The 14,884-nt window shown below is 40.6% G+C and overlaps 1 protein-coding gene across 3 annotated transcripts in view; it reads right to left on the bottom strand.

The window, feature by feature from the left end:
* syt7b (synaptotagmin VIIb) overlaps window positions 1-14,884 on the bottom strand; it is a 96,421-nt gene that overhangs the window by 35,541 nt on the left and 45,996 nt on the right. For 2 of the 3 annotated variants that reach the window (XM_026910876.3, XM_026910877.3), the window contains exons 3-5: window positions 9,332-9,417; window positions 8,967-9,101; window positions 1,534-1,893 (exon numbers count right to left, since the gene is read on the bottom strand). In XM_026910876.3, coding sequence (XP_026766677.1) covers window positions 1,534-1,893; window positions 8,967-9,101; window positions 9,332-9,417 — 581 coding nt within the window. Of the gene's footprint in view, window positions 1-1,533; window positions 1,894-5,738; window positions 9,102-9,331; window positions 9,418-14,884 lie in introns of those variants that run through there. The other variant, XM_053238161.1, reaches the window with a different exon arrangement.

Raw genomic sequence — 14,884 nt, 5'->3', positions numbered from 1 at the left:
TGACTGGAAATTAAAGAGAAAAAAAAATCAAATAAGAATAGAAATTCAAATCTCATTCATCTGTGCCTGATTTGTTGAAACTGGTGAAGACACAGTGGACGATCAGCTAACGCTATGCAGATATGCTGTGTGGAAGTGTATAGCTTAGAGGACATCTGTGTAACCTATGCCAGTCACACATACACACGGCGAAATGCATATTCATAGACTACAGAGGAACAAGGAAGCTAATGATAGTGACAGGCAGAGGGCATTACGGATGGCGTGGATGTCCACACACTGTGAGCATAATGCTAATAACATTCTTTTATTCATACTTTTATTTATACAGCGACAAGCCTAATAAGACTGAGCTCTCATTTACAGCGGAGTGGTGAAAATAGCAATATACTACGCAATAAAAAAAAGAATATTGTATTATAGTCATATCTGCATCTGCGGACGGCGGCTGTGAGTTATGGATCTAATGAAATACACTGAATACAATGAATTCATTATTCAGATTGAACAGTATACAGAGTATTCAATGTTTGTTTTCTTTTGTTTTGTGGAAAGTTTCAGAACCTCAACCCTGCAAGAAGAGACCCAAAGACAAAAAAAAAAAAAAAAAAAAGTCCCTCGAGTGACATTATGGAACCTGGCAACCCTGATTATGGAACAAACCTGCTCATAGCAAAAATCTGATACCTCACACCTCACGCAAAACGCAAGAATAGAACTCCTCGGCAATAATTCAGCTCGTCATGTGCATGTGATCCCAAAAAAACCACCAAATCCACAGTGAAGCACGGTGGTGGGAGCATCACGATCTGGGGTTGATACTCTGCCAAAGGAACTTCAGGCATTATACATCATCAATTTTTTTTCCTAAATTTTTATATTTCTATATATTGTTTACTTTATTAAATTTTTTATTTTATTTCTTGTATTTTACTGTTACTATACTAAGCACCAGTACACCAAGACAAATTCCTTGTACATGTAAACCTATGGTACTCAAGGTGATTCTGATTCAGAGAAAATGTGAATGGAGAGATATTAGACATAATAGAGGACATTTTAATCTCATCAGCCAAGAAACTGAATCTGGGTTCAAAACACTGAGAAACATACAGCCACAATAACTCAAGACTAGTTTCTAAAAAAAGAATGTGAAACGATCTCCTGACTTTATTTTGAAACTGGGATTTCATCAGAGAGACGCTCGTAACCTTGGGGAACTGAAGATGCCCCGCCCTGTTCTCCTACTGTGAAGCAGGAAGGTGAAAGGTTATTCGGTTGTCAGTCATAGAACTGAACCTGGGTCTATGTTTTAGTTAGGACTTCAATCAGGCATGAAATTTTGATTCAGTTGAACCATAGCTTGGGAAAATTCTGTCCGAACTTCACCTGAACCAACAGTCACCAACAGTCATCCAAGATTATAAGTCTGAATTCCACTTTTCAACAACTTTATCCTTCAATCAATGCGGGTTGAAAAGAGGTTAAAGTGTTAAAGTGGGCTATAAATAAGATTTCTTGTCATGTACTTACAGGAAGGATTTGACGTCCATGCCCCTGGTGCGTATTTGCCCCATCATGTGATCCCAGCTGCCCGGGTTGGAGCGGGACCGTGCCCCTGCGCCCGCTCTGTAGCGAGATGCCCCGGGTGCGGCTGGGCTGCCCCTTGCCCCCGGCCTTGCACCCCCCCGCTGCCCCCCGCCGCCCCCGGAGCTGCTGTGTAACTGCCCCAGGCTCTGTGAAGTGGCAGGGGGGTCGTTGGGCGGCGGAGGGGGCCGGGGGGTCAGGGGCTGCTGGAGGCTCTGCTGTCTGACGAGGGGCCGAGGACGACACGCCGAGGGGGCGATGTGCTCCAGAGTGGACGCTGTGGACAGCGGGGACGCATCCCCAAAACTGCAGGCGACATACAGGAAGGAGACGGAGGGTGTAAAGTGAGGGGAATGGGCAATGAGTCATGGATTAAGAGAGGAACGAGGAAACTCAGGAAGAGTTGATGGGATGAATGAGAGAGGAAAAGCAAGGGAGGAATGGAATAAAGGGGGCAGAAAAGTGACATTTTACAGGGGTAAGGGTAAAGAGACGGAGGGGAAAAGCCATCAGGAGGACGAGGACAAAGTGTCAGAGTTTAGACAAGAGAGAGAAGAAATATGTCGATTTATATTTAAAGGGAACGAAGGTACAGAGGGAGAATGCAGACATTTCAGGCAACGATGGATTGATGAAGAAAAAGAGACAGAGAACAAAGTTAAGCAGCAGAATCAAGTAACTGACACAGTGATGAGGCTTGGTCTGACCCCAGACTGGTGGCCATGTCTTCAGGCCCTCATGAGTAGTTTCACAAGTGCACTCAAAGTGATAAGGCTTTCGATCCTCTTAGCTAGCTCGTTAGCTTTATTAATGATGATCATGTACAAAAACCACTTAATCTTATCAGACTTTGGATATCTGCTTTCCTTCTTCCTACTAAGAGACTTCCATATATGGGCCCAAAGACATGTCCACAATTCTACATACAAAACCCAAATACACACCTTCTGCGTCACTTCATCTCACTTAATTCCTTTTGTCATGTTTCAATATTTCAGTTATATGTTTGTGTGTGTGTGTGTGTGTGTGTGTGTGTGTGTGTGTGTGTGTATGGTGACCCGGAAGAGAAGTCCAACTTAATAAATTATTTTTTTTTTCTTTTTTTAAGTTGTGCTCTATATAAAGGTGAACTCTTTACATTATTATAATTATTATTATTATTATTTAAAGTTGCTCCTATGACTTTATGTCTTCTAGGTAAAGAAAGGAGGAGCACCTTTAAAGAAAAGAAGCCATATATTTAAAAAAATTATTATCATTATTAATCATTATAATCATTATTATTATTATTAGTAGTAGTAGTAGTAGTAGTAGTATTTATTTATTTATTTATTTATTTATAAGTGGTCTCTCTTTTCGTTAAAGTTGACTTGCTCTTCAGGGCCACCAGACTGATAATGATAATCCATGTGTCCTGTAACCAAACCGCTTTGCGCCGGCGTGTGCTCAGTGTAAACACTCACTGAGCTGCTCTGATGATGCTAACGCTGCTGGAGAATTTAGCGCCCTGTGGCTAAGCGATGCTGTATTTCTGTCACAGCGCTCGGGCGGCGCAGGAGCCCCGATCAGCGTCTTTTACAAAGTGAATTAACGTCAGCAATAACTCAGCCTCTGCCCTACTGCCCTTCTCTCATTATTCCACACAACAGGCGTAAAAAAAGGCTTTTTCCGTGGTGGTGGAGGTGGAGGGTCAGGACAGACTACACAATCTAACAATAAGTATCTACAGTAGTGTGTTAGTTTGATTAGGTGTGTGAGTAAGTACGATCGGTTCTGAGTGCACTAGCAAGAACTGCTTATTCCATTCATCAAGAACAAGACCGCAGCATTCTTGACTAATTATACGTTCCATGAAGTCCAAAAAAAAAAAAAAAAAAAACACCTAACGATGTGTGAGGCTGCTTTCAGAAGGACATTTTGGTGTCTATCAGGAAAACCTCTGGCCTTTCATTTACATGACAGACAGCAGGCACTCGAGAATTGGCGATATGTCAAAATTACATTCCATCACCCTTTTTTTAAAAAAAAAAAAAAAGCTGCCCTTTTGACAGGACATCAGAAAAACTGACAAAACAGTGTGTCAGCTCATAGGACAGCGCAAGAAAGTGATCATATCTGTCAGCTCACATCCAGAGCTAGACGAAACTCAACACCTGTAATTTATTTTCAGTGCAATGTCCAAAGAAATCATGTCCATTCGGCCTGGGCGCTAACTCCTCCCACTTTTAAGTTTTACTGATGATGTTGTACATGCTGTATGAGCATTAGCTTTCTTAACAAAACCGCTCAGTCACTAATCAATGTGTTGCTTGCATACTTTGTTTGGTGTCACCACGAGGTAAAAATCTATAAGGCCACCTCATGGCTAAGCATACTGTACTTTACCTTGAGAACATGACACTCGCTTCATGCTAGCTATGATGAAATGCTAAAACCTCTCTTCTGCTAAACTGAAACTCTGCAGAAACGAATCTTAGAAAGCACTGGACTCATTACACGCTGTCCGAAACAGCTTAATCTGTTTTTCATTCTCATATTAAACACAACAGGCAGGAACATGTTTGTTGTGCAGCTAGTTTTTGTCATTTATTTGGGTGGGTGATATCAATCTCTACCCGCAAAGTACAAAAAAATCTGCAACGTACGTCAACGTTTTCTGAAAAATACCAAAATAAATCCTATTGAAAGCAGCCGTGGTGGTTAAAACGTATGGAACGTATGTGTTTAAATGACATTTAATCCATTTCTCAACATTTTAATAATGGATTCTTGACTGGCTCGAGACAAATGGAGCCTTCGTTTCATAATTGTTTTTCATTAAAAAACAGTTCTTGGTAATGGATTCAGACTTTTTTCACTGTAACCTTCACAAAAGTCATCACAAAACCAAATCTTTTTTCTTTTGTTTTAAATACAGGGATATGAGCAAATACAGTAAATACCTCACATGCATAAGCAAAAAAAAAAAAAAAAATCTCTTTCATTCCTCCAGCTCAACTTTCTCCCAAGGAATCAACCATGTTGCAAAAGCTGCAGAATTCACAGGTTTCTTTCCAGCAAGCACAAACAGGTGAAATGAAATGAACGACTGGCTATGTCTGAGTATCTTCCAGTATCATACAGTATCTTCCTAAAAATAGAACCCAATTACTGACATGCGAGTGAAGAAGAATGTGAAAGGAGAGAGAAGCAGGAGCACTGGAGGACTGAAGAAAAAAAAACTGAAGGCTTGAATATAGTAATGTGGCACGACCAATAAGAATTCTGACAACGTCATTAACAAATAAAAGAAAAATGAATAACAAATTCGGCTACATTTCAGGTGTCTTCAGGTACAGTTCACTGGCAGGAGATTAACACTTTCCCTTAATGGCAGGTTGACGTCTATAATCCGATCTCGATTAAAAAGATTTACTCGTGCTCCACTTGTATAAAGAGGTGCATAAACATTTGCACTAATGCCCAGCGTTAACCCTTTTTATTCTGTACAGTTTTTTAATGATCAGTTAAAAACTTACCTGTGTTTTGCTAGAAAAGTAAATATACAGATGGAAAAGTTGTGTGTGAGTGGACCTGAACAGAACTAAAGGGTTAACTTGAGCGAAATTTTAATAAATAAATAAAAAAACTTACACAAATATACTTGATTAGCCAAGATGTTTGGTGCTTAATGTTTTCTGAACTAATAATAATGGAAATCTGCCTCAACCAAAATATCGTCCATAAATTCCGGCCTCTTTTTCAGGAACGTTTCACACACGCCGATGTGGTTTAGGAAACAGAATGACTTTCTGTAATCCTCAGTCCACAACCACATCACATGACCTACAATCTAGGTCCTGTAGTGTAATGCTGATGATATACATCCACTTTAAATTTCATTGCTTAGCAGTGTATAGCAAGTATGTAGAGATTTGGGCTTTTTTTATGGAAAAATTTGAGTGAGAAAGATACACTTCCTTAAACCCTTTCACCAAACATGCCTTGGCTGAATGTGTGTAAGTTTTATTTTTGAACAAACACATTTTCAGCTCAGGAATGAATTGTGGAGGAGCCCAAGCTCAACCATGACATGTGCTTAAAACCGGTCTCAGTGAGAATGTGATCTTCCAGCCTGTATCTTGTATCTTGCCCCTATTTCTGTCACTCACTTGCTTGGCCTCAAGATGCCGGAGTGCATGTGGCTCTTGACGGTTTGCCACTTCCCGGCCTTGCTGCTTCCTGCCTCTACACTCCTGGAGCTGTCACTGCGACTGGGCCCGGCCCCTGTCCCCCCACCCGCCTCGCACTTCTCCAACGAGCCACTGCAAATGGCCAGGAGAATGAGAACAGGAGGGACGGACGGACGCACACAAAAAAAACAGACGGACAACAAAACAGGGCAAAGAAGAGATATGAATTCATCAAAATCGACCAAACCGGCGGCGAATCCTAGAGCCCGACGTTAACTCCCCTGCGGTGCGTCTCACAGATTCACCTCATCACTCTCTGGAATTCTAACAAGCAGTTTCTTTGTATTTAGTACAAATGTAATTCATTCTAGTCTTAACCATTTGCTTGTTTGTTCCTGCCATAACAAGTATAACAAGGAAAATAAATAGTGGGATAATTATTTTTTTAAAAAATAGCATCTAAGAAATAGAGGAATATGGTCGGCATGGAAACAGCTTTTTTTTTTTTTTTTTAAAACAAGTATGCACTCTGAATACCTGACTTCAAACCCTGAGAACACGACATGCACGCTCGTCTGGATTCAGACTCCTGATCCGAAATTCTAAATAGTTCCACCACTTAGGAGCCAATTTTATATATATATATATAGTAAAGTCTGTACTCTACATTGTAAGACTGACATAATCATGGAATGTCAGGTGTTATAATTATTGGGTATCTGGACTGGTTATCCAATGAGGCCATTATTAGCATGGTAGCTGCTATGTTCCTGGCTAGCAGATATTTTAGGACTATTTTGTGACATGCTTGTTAATAATAGTTTGCACGCTTGTTCTTGATAAACCATGTTTATGGCATGGTTATGTCAGTCTTATGATGCATGATGCAAGGCTAAACCTGGACATCACACAGACAGCACAAACAGAAGCGACAGGTCCAGGACAACCACGAGCAGAAAGCTGCAGATCAACACACACGACTCCACACGCAATGACTCAGACGTTTCAAAAAAAATTTTTGTAAATCAGAGCTTAAAAAGCAAGAGGAAGTGGACGCCTCATTCATAACACACCGCACTGGGACGAAAGGTTTCTGATTACATAACTGTCTAAGGCTAACAGCTATCTTCAGTAAGGTGAGATCATTCTCTGTGGACTGCAGATACGATGAACCCATCAGTGTTTATTTTTCGCACTAAAGTTGAACTTTACAGATGGTACTTATCCGTAATTGTGCTTTAAAGCGTATCATGACACTGAAATGCTGCTCCTCATTAGACTTATGAGGCTTAAATTAATGATAATTCTACAAAATATCGCTATATGAAGCTAAACTCGGAAACAAAAATGAAGAAACAACACATATGGTCAGAAAGTTAAGGACGTAGTGGCAGGTAAACGCACGTAAACACCGTTCCCATATCAATTTGCATGGAAGATAAATAAGTAAACCTTATAATAAATAATGTCATAGCAAACAGTTATAAGCTGCCAATCAAACTATTTGCAGTCACGCCATCAGAGGCCACGGATGTTTAGGGTTTACTCACTACATCCCCAGTTAAAAAAAAAGGAGTGCTGTGGGCTTGATTTCGAAGAATGTGTCACGGGTATAGTGTAGAAAACACAGCCAGTCGAACCACACAGAGGGACAAAACGACACAATAACACAATAAAACCTGCAGAAAAAAAACAACCATGAGGAAATTAGTCACAGCAGCAACATGGATGCTGCCCACGGGCTCGGGGTTACGGGTTACGGGTTAGAGTTATGAGGATATCAGGTCAGCGGAGTTCACAGGGCTGTAGAGAAGTTGTTGGGTTTTTGTTTTTCCCAAAAGGACAGACACAAGAAAAGAAAGACTGTCACTCCTGTAGAATTTTCATTAGCCCTAAAATACCACGATTGTCTGAATTTTATTGTGCACCCAATTTGCTTCTTTTCTAGTTACCAGTTCCTACCTTAATTGTGCACACCTGTGCCTCATTTCTCCTTATTAGCTTGTGTATTTAAGCCATCTGTGTTTCTCTGTGCAAAATTTGGTCATCCATACTGATACTATGTACTTGTTTTGCTTGTTTTTTGGGGCCAAGCAGTGAATTATACCAATTATTACCAGTTCTGTCTCATGTTAGGGCTAAATTAGGTATAAGTTACGGCTTGTCATATGCGTATTGTGTAAAATAAAGGGTTAATGCATATACTAGGTGAGAGTCACTCATTTCTCAGTAATTCAAAATGATTTCTGAGGTGAATAATATTAAAACTCCTAATCATCATTCCTGTTTATTGACATCATTTAGTTTTTCATGCTGCAGCGCAAGCGGTTCCTTCGGTTCCAGATGTTGGGGGAATGGAGGTGCTAATTAAAGAGGTGCTCAGGAGGTGATGGGGGGGCGGCGCCGGCCTTTCCCATGCCAGGGCTCTTCATCTACTATAGCCTGCTTTCAATTAGCGAATTATTTACCCAGAGAGCGTGGCGAGAGAGAGGACTCTCCTTCTCTCCGTCCCAGATAACGACCTCAATTAAGCAATTAAAACAGGAAACTGAGGGAATGTGCAGCTAACCCTCAAGCTCTCCTCCGGATCAGCATTATGCCTGCCAGTGACAAGTGGGATTAAGTCAGCTCGACTACAGCGTGCTTGAAATTTTAATGAAACACTGTGTATATGATGACACAAACGGCCTTGGAAAAAGTACACCATCCAAGAGAATTTCATTTTTTTAAGTTATTATACAACCAACCAACCAGTAGGCCAGAAGTGATCATTCGATTGTTTAGAGAGACAATTTCAGTTCCTGCACAACATGTCATTGCTGTGGCATAAGAGGAATAACACACTTCAGGATGTGCTGTTATAGGCAAATAATCCACTTCGGGTGGTAACGGCACTCTGCTTCACGTTGAGCTGTATCACACCACCCCCGGTATTGATTATTTTCCTATAACAGCATGGCCTGTCATGAGTTATTCCTTTCTTAGCTGAAGGAACAAAAAGGTCACCTGTTATTGATTCTATTAGTCTGGTTCTCACCATTGTGTGTTTGAATTATAAGCTGTTCATGGTAGTGGACCCGGACTGTTGGACCGGAATGGCAGGCTGTAGTTAGTTACAAGCAGCTGATTAGAGAAGAAGGACGAAGGCTCACTTACAGGTTCGCTACAGCCCTGCGCTGACAGACGGAGGGACAGACAGACACTTACTTGGGCGTTAGACGTGGGTCTCCGTACGGAGCATAAGGAGACATGTTCAAGAGAAACTCCTTAGGAGGGTAGGAGCTCCACCGCTGCTGAACATTGCTGCTGTCATTATTATTCCAAAAGTCCCTGTCTAGATCACTATAAGCAAAAAGACAGAGAGAGAGAGAGAGAGAGAGAGCTTTGTTCATCAAAATTGCACATGGTCAAATTGTGTTCCCAAATTATGCTTAGACAATATGTTCATTTCCTCTGTAAAATCATAATGTCACTCAGACCAAGAAGCACATTTTCTTTTCTTTTTCTTTTTTTTTTTTTTACAGTGCTGTAAAGAGCAAAGCCTCACACATCCACACTCAGGAAGGACCTACTTGATGGCTTTATTTTCACCCCGGCCTCGTACGGACACCGAGTCCGGAGAACTTGCTGTGTCCAAACCTGGCTTATTCCTCTTCCCCTACAGAGGAAGACAAACAGAAACAGACATAGAGAAAGAAAAAAATAGATTATTATTATTATTATTATTATTATTATTATTATTATTATACCATCATTCAAGCTTTACCTCTCACATAAAGTACATATAAAATGCTTTGCACACATAAAATGCTTTTCACACACACACACACACACACACACACACACGCACACACGCACAAAGCATGCACTGAACTTTTGTCACATTTCACAGCATTGTATCAGATTGTATATGCCACGTTTTCAGTTCTTTATGATTATTCTCATCTCAGTCAAGAGATTTATGGGATTGTCTCTTCCAGGAAGTAAACATGCAACGCACACTCCTTCACATTTGCCCAAAATAAGGACCTTTATGAATGAGAAAGGAATGAATTGATGAATGAATGATCTTTTTTAGGCTACATTTGGATTTCCCATTTGCTGGAACAAGGCCGTACGTGTGTATGTGTTGGCCTTTTCAATTTGCTGTAACGATGTCACTGTGGTTGATATTTTCACATTAGCAGCAAATTGATTGCTTTAAAAAAAAAATAGAAGTAAGCAGTTACATGGTGTATCTTCAAGGCCTCTGTCATCCAAAGCCATGTCCATTTAAGAGAGTGAAGGAAGTGAGCACGTCAGGTTTTTGAAGCATCAACAAATCCATGCCATGCACCAGCTTGCAAGTTTTACCTGTTGTTCAAACTCAGTATTCTTAATGCTGTAAGTATGATTTAAGTGTAACCATGGCAATGAGCATAAATAACACTTTACGCTGATGGCTAACCCTGGATCTAAGCTATTGCACTACACTTTCATTTCCAGCAATTCACAGAGTTTGCAGAGTGTACAAGACATAAAGGATGTGCCCTGTTCAGTTAGGATGTCTTCTGGGATTCCAGCTTGGGAAGATTATGCAGCACAGAGCCTCGGCCCCGATATTCACAGAGAGTGCTCCAGGATACCACGTTACATAGTCCACGTGGAATAATATGAAGCAATACTCCCAGTGCTAACTGGTCCACACACACACACATGGTTCACTGTTCAGGGTATGTGTGACAGTTGATTTCAGGTGTCATTATCACTTTAACTAGTCCTTAAACACCTTCCTTCAAATGCACAGCCACAATAATCCACACTTCCACCTGCTACAGAGATACAAAGCATGGAAGTGACCACTGCAACCATCTGAGAAATAGCCAGTGTCTATCTAAAGTTAATTTTTATACCAGAAAATTTTCTATTTTCACATCATTCAGTCAAGACGAAGGTTCTACAACTTCCATTGAAGGAGCACCATTGTGCTTTTCTTTTGGAACTAGTGACGTGTTCCTGTGAGCTAGTTTCCTTCCTGAGTAACAACATCATAGTCCTCACATTGTGACTGTGACTTAACTGTGACCATGATCTCGTGTGAATAGCCCATAAAAGATTCCCACTACCTCACATTCTGTCCATTTTCATCAACCCGAGTGACCCAAGTGGCCTGGCGATCCCCCACTTATACACATAACCTTCCATTCTACTTCCTTTTCTTCCAGATCAGGGTGGTTTCCTTTGGACCTAGCGGGGGTCGTATATCAAAGTCATCACATGATAGCGCATTTCCCAGACAGCATTCACAGTAAGTGCTGATGCTGTACTTTATTGAGGATGAGTAACACTCAAAGTAGTAATACTATACTGTATTGAGAAGAACAATTGCTCAATTTCCTGTCCAGGAAAATAATTGCTCAAGATGCTGATGTTGTTCTTTAATGAGGATGAGAAGCTCTCAAATGACTCACATCACTGAAAAGACTCACGAAAATCAAAGCTAGTAAAGGCACACAAGGATGCCAGCCTGTTGCCCCAAAATGTCGTCTTTAGTAACATTCTAACGGCTCTGTGCCAAAGATCTGTCCATGTGCTAGTGCCAGGTGGCACAGGTGGGAATGTTTTCACCAGACTCTGACATTGACAACTTGCCTCTACATCTCTGTTAACGAACTTAATAATCTTCCACGCTATACTTCCAGGGATCCCATTGCTCGCAGCGCTGCCTCTTTGCCTCGTTGCCTCCTTGCACATGCAGTTATTACATTATTTCATTAAAAGCCAGAAGCAACTGTGGCCCATGTTAGAGATACAACCCACATTCACCATAGCATCATATACATTCTGAACTAGCACGTGATCTCTTAGAGAATACATCAGGGTCTGTCTTTGTATGAGAGTCACTCGTACTCCACTCCTCTGTGTTTAGCACTTCATCGTGCCACTAACAATTCTTGCCAACTGCCAACTACTGTTTGTTACAACATTGCAACTCCTCTTTCCAGGGGGCTGAGCAGCCAAGCCTTCTGCCCATTTGTTGTTCACTTCACACAGCCTGCACTCTTCATTCATTGTTATTGCCATTTTCCTGCAGTTAGCGCAGTTTGCATTTTGAATCAACTTCCTCAACAGGATGAGAATGGGGAAAGGATGAGCGTGGCATAGAGGTTGACTATAACTATGATAGTCACAAGGTGACAAGTTTGCTGTTGGTACTTGGCACAGAGAAACACTCCGCTAGCTTTGAAGGAAACTGCCCCGGCCATCCATAGCATAAAGAAGTATAACATGATTTCTTTGCTCAAAGGCTTAATTTGTTTCAACTCTGGTGTAAGCGAGGTAACACCAATGAAGCATCCTGACAGCACAAGGTACTCTGTGTTATAGTCTTCTTCATCTCAGCCTCGTCTGCTATTTGCTGTTATATCGGGCCTCTCTATTGGGACTTACTCCCTTTTCACCTAGACATTCATTACCTCTCTCTCTTACACACACAGACACACACACTCAGTGAGTCTATGAAAAGAGGAGGAACAGCATTTTCACAGCCTCAATAAGTCCTTACTTGAATGAAGGACTCCATAGAAAGTTGGCCGTCAAACAGTGTGTGTCCACTGTGTATCTGTGTATGTGTGTGTTTGTGTGTGTGTTAGCTCAAGAAAAATCCACAATGATATGGAGAATGATAAACAGTGTTTCTTTACACAATTCACCAGGCGAACAAATACCAAGCATGGTGAAATGTCAAATAAAGCATGCGCGCGCACACACACACACACACACACACACAAATCACTCTCTCTTTCTCTTTCTCTCTGGAATATTTCTACTGACATGTGCTTTCCTCTGGCTAAATAATACAGTGCCTAACCATACCCCCTCAGTATTGCAAAACAAATTTCTGACTTTTTTTTAAATTCAAAAAAGTAAAAGTTTAGTTTTCCCCACAAGATTAATATTGTCAGGTTTCTCTATCGTTATGGGGCTCTCCATGATGGGTACTGCAGTGGAATGCCTTTGTAAATATGCCGTATGAAAAACTGGCCCTGAGCAAGAAAAGTTCTAAATGAGTAACGTCAGGATTAGTGATAATGTATGAAGTAAACAGTTCTGTTATCAATGCTGGAGAAAGATTTATTTATGGAAAAGCTGCAAACAAAGCAACTTTATTAAAAAACCCCAGGGAATGCCCTAATGCGTGATTGCTTTCTAATCAGGTTAATGTTGGTGTTGAGGCCATAATCTGTATAAATACAAATAATTGGTAACTTTTTACTGTATTTAATCAGAATTTCACCACTTTTAATGTCATGTGGGAGGGGCTATACTGAGCCTGCTTCTGTTGTGCCCACATTACTTTTATGTATAATTCATACATATGAATAATGTTACACTATATGACCAAAAGTCTGTGGATATCTGACCATCAAACCCATATGTGGTTCTGTGCCAAACTGTTGCCACAAAGTCTGAAGCTCACAGTTGTGTAGAACGTCTCTGTGTGCTGTAGCTTTACAGTTTCCCTTCACTGGAACTAAGAGACTCAAACCTGTTCCAGCATGACAATGCCCCTGTGCACAAAGCCAGCTCCATGAAGACATGGTGTGTGAAGGTTGGAGTGGAAGAACTCGAGTGTCCTGCACAGAGCCCTGACCTCAACCCCACTGAACACCTTTGGGATGAACTGGAACTGGAGACTTCTTACCCAACATCAGCGCCTGACCTCACTAATGCTCTTGTAGCTGAATGAACACAAATCCCCACAGCCACGCTCCAACATCTAGTGGAAAGCTTCCCAGAAGAGTGGAGGTTATTACAACGCCATGGCTTTGGAATGGGATGTTCATCAAGCATGAGTGTGAAGAACATTGGTCGACATGCTTTTGGCCTTATAGCATACTTTCTCATATTTCCCAATGCTCAATATAATTCTAAATTTTGCATGTAGTAAACATCACAATTTTAGCTTCCAGACCTTAGATGCAGGTAAATTTAAAATATAGCATATATCTGTAAGCTATTCTGACTGTCTCATTTAAACTGATTCTATTAATGACATGAGGATAAATATTATTTAAGTGTAATTATCTAAGGCATCACAGAAGGCATCCAATAGCAATGAAGCCCTTGGAACCCATTCTGACTAAACCCTCATCTATTCCCAGATGAGTGTGATCCAGTTGTGCCACCCTCAAGGCCATATAAAGTATAATTATTATACATGTCCACCAGGGGTCCACCTGGGCATGTGCCTGAAGATCATCAACAAAGGATTCAGACTTCTACACTTTTTCCTCATTTTGTTGTGATTGTGACCAGGTGATTGTGATAAGATGTTGTGACTGATTATCAGTTGACATGGACGTATGGTAGTGAAAAGTTCCTACATCTTGGTTAAAGTTCACAAAGTCAACATGAAGCTACAGGTCTGGGAAACAGAACCAGAAAAATTCTGAACCCAGTGCCTTCTTTCTTTCTTTCTTTCTTTCTTTCTTTCTTTCTTCTGCAAAGAATTCATTGATTAATTTCATTAGGATTCATTGATTAAATCCTAATGATACTCATAATGTTGACTCAGTTAGGGCTGAAACTAAGAACTATCTGTCAATAATCAGTTACTCGGTCCACTATGGGTTTGCCTAATTGATTATTGGGTGAACGAGAATTTATTAGTGTCAATAATGAACTTTAAAAATGCAACAATGGCTGTATGTATATTTGAGTACATCATAATTTGCACAAGTATAATTATTTTACCATTGTCACTACCTAGCTGATGTTAGCTAATCATGTTAATCAAAGTAATGTAAGTTACCAACTGAAAATATACCAGAAAACAGTATTTTACACTCTAAATTTACACTCAGCACAAGAGATGCTCTTTTATGCTCCACTCATTCTGCTGTTGGAGTTGAAAAGACATGACTGGCTACCATCTACCTAAATGAACAGGATGCTCCCATAATTTATTTCAAGATGACATGACTTCGGCAAATTCAACATCGAAACCTAATTAATATTATGTCATCAAGCTAGCGAGCAAATTTTTCATCATCCTCATTCTTTCATCTTTCATCTCTCATCTCGACTAAATCCAAATGTACACTTTTACGCAATGTAAAGATTTGAAGTAATTAAGACTTCAT

The sequence above is a fragment of the Pangasianodon hypophthalmus genome, chromosome 11, assembly GCF_027358585.1.
Source record: "Pangasianodon hypophthalmus isolate fPanHyp1 chromosome 11, fPanHyp1.pri, whole genome shotgun sequence".
Lineage (NCBI taxonomy): Eukaryota > Metazoa > Chordata > Actinopteri > Siluriformes > Pangasiidae > Pangasianodon > Pangasianodon hypophthalmus.
The sequence above is the reverse complement of the archived record's forward strand: the minus strand, read 5'-3'. Positions and strand labels throughout refer to the sequence as shown.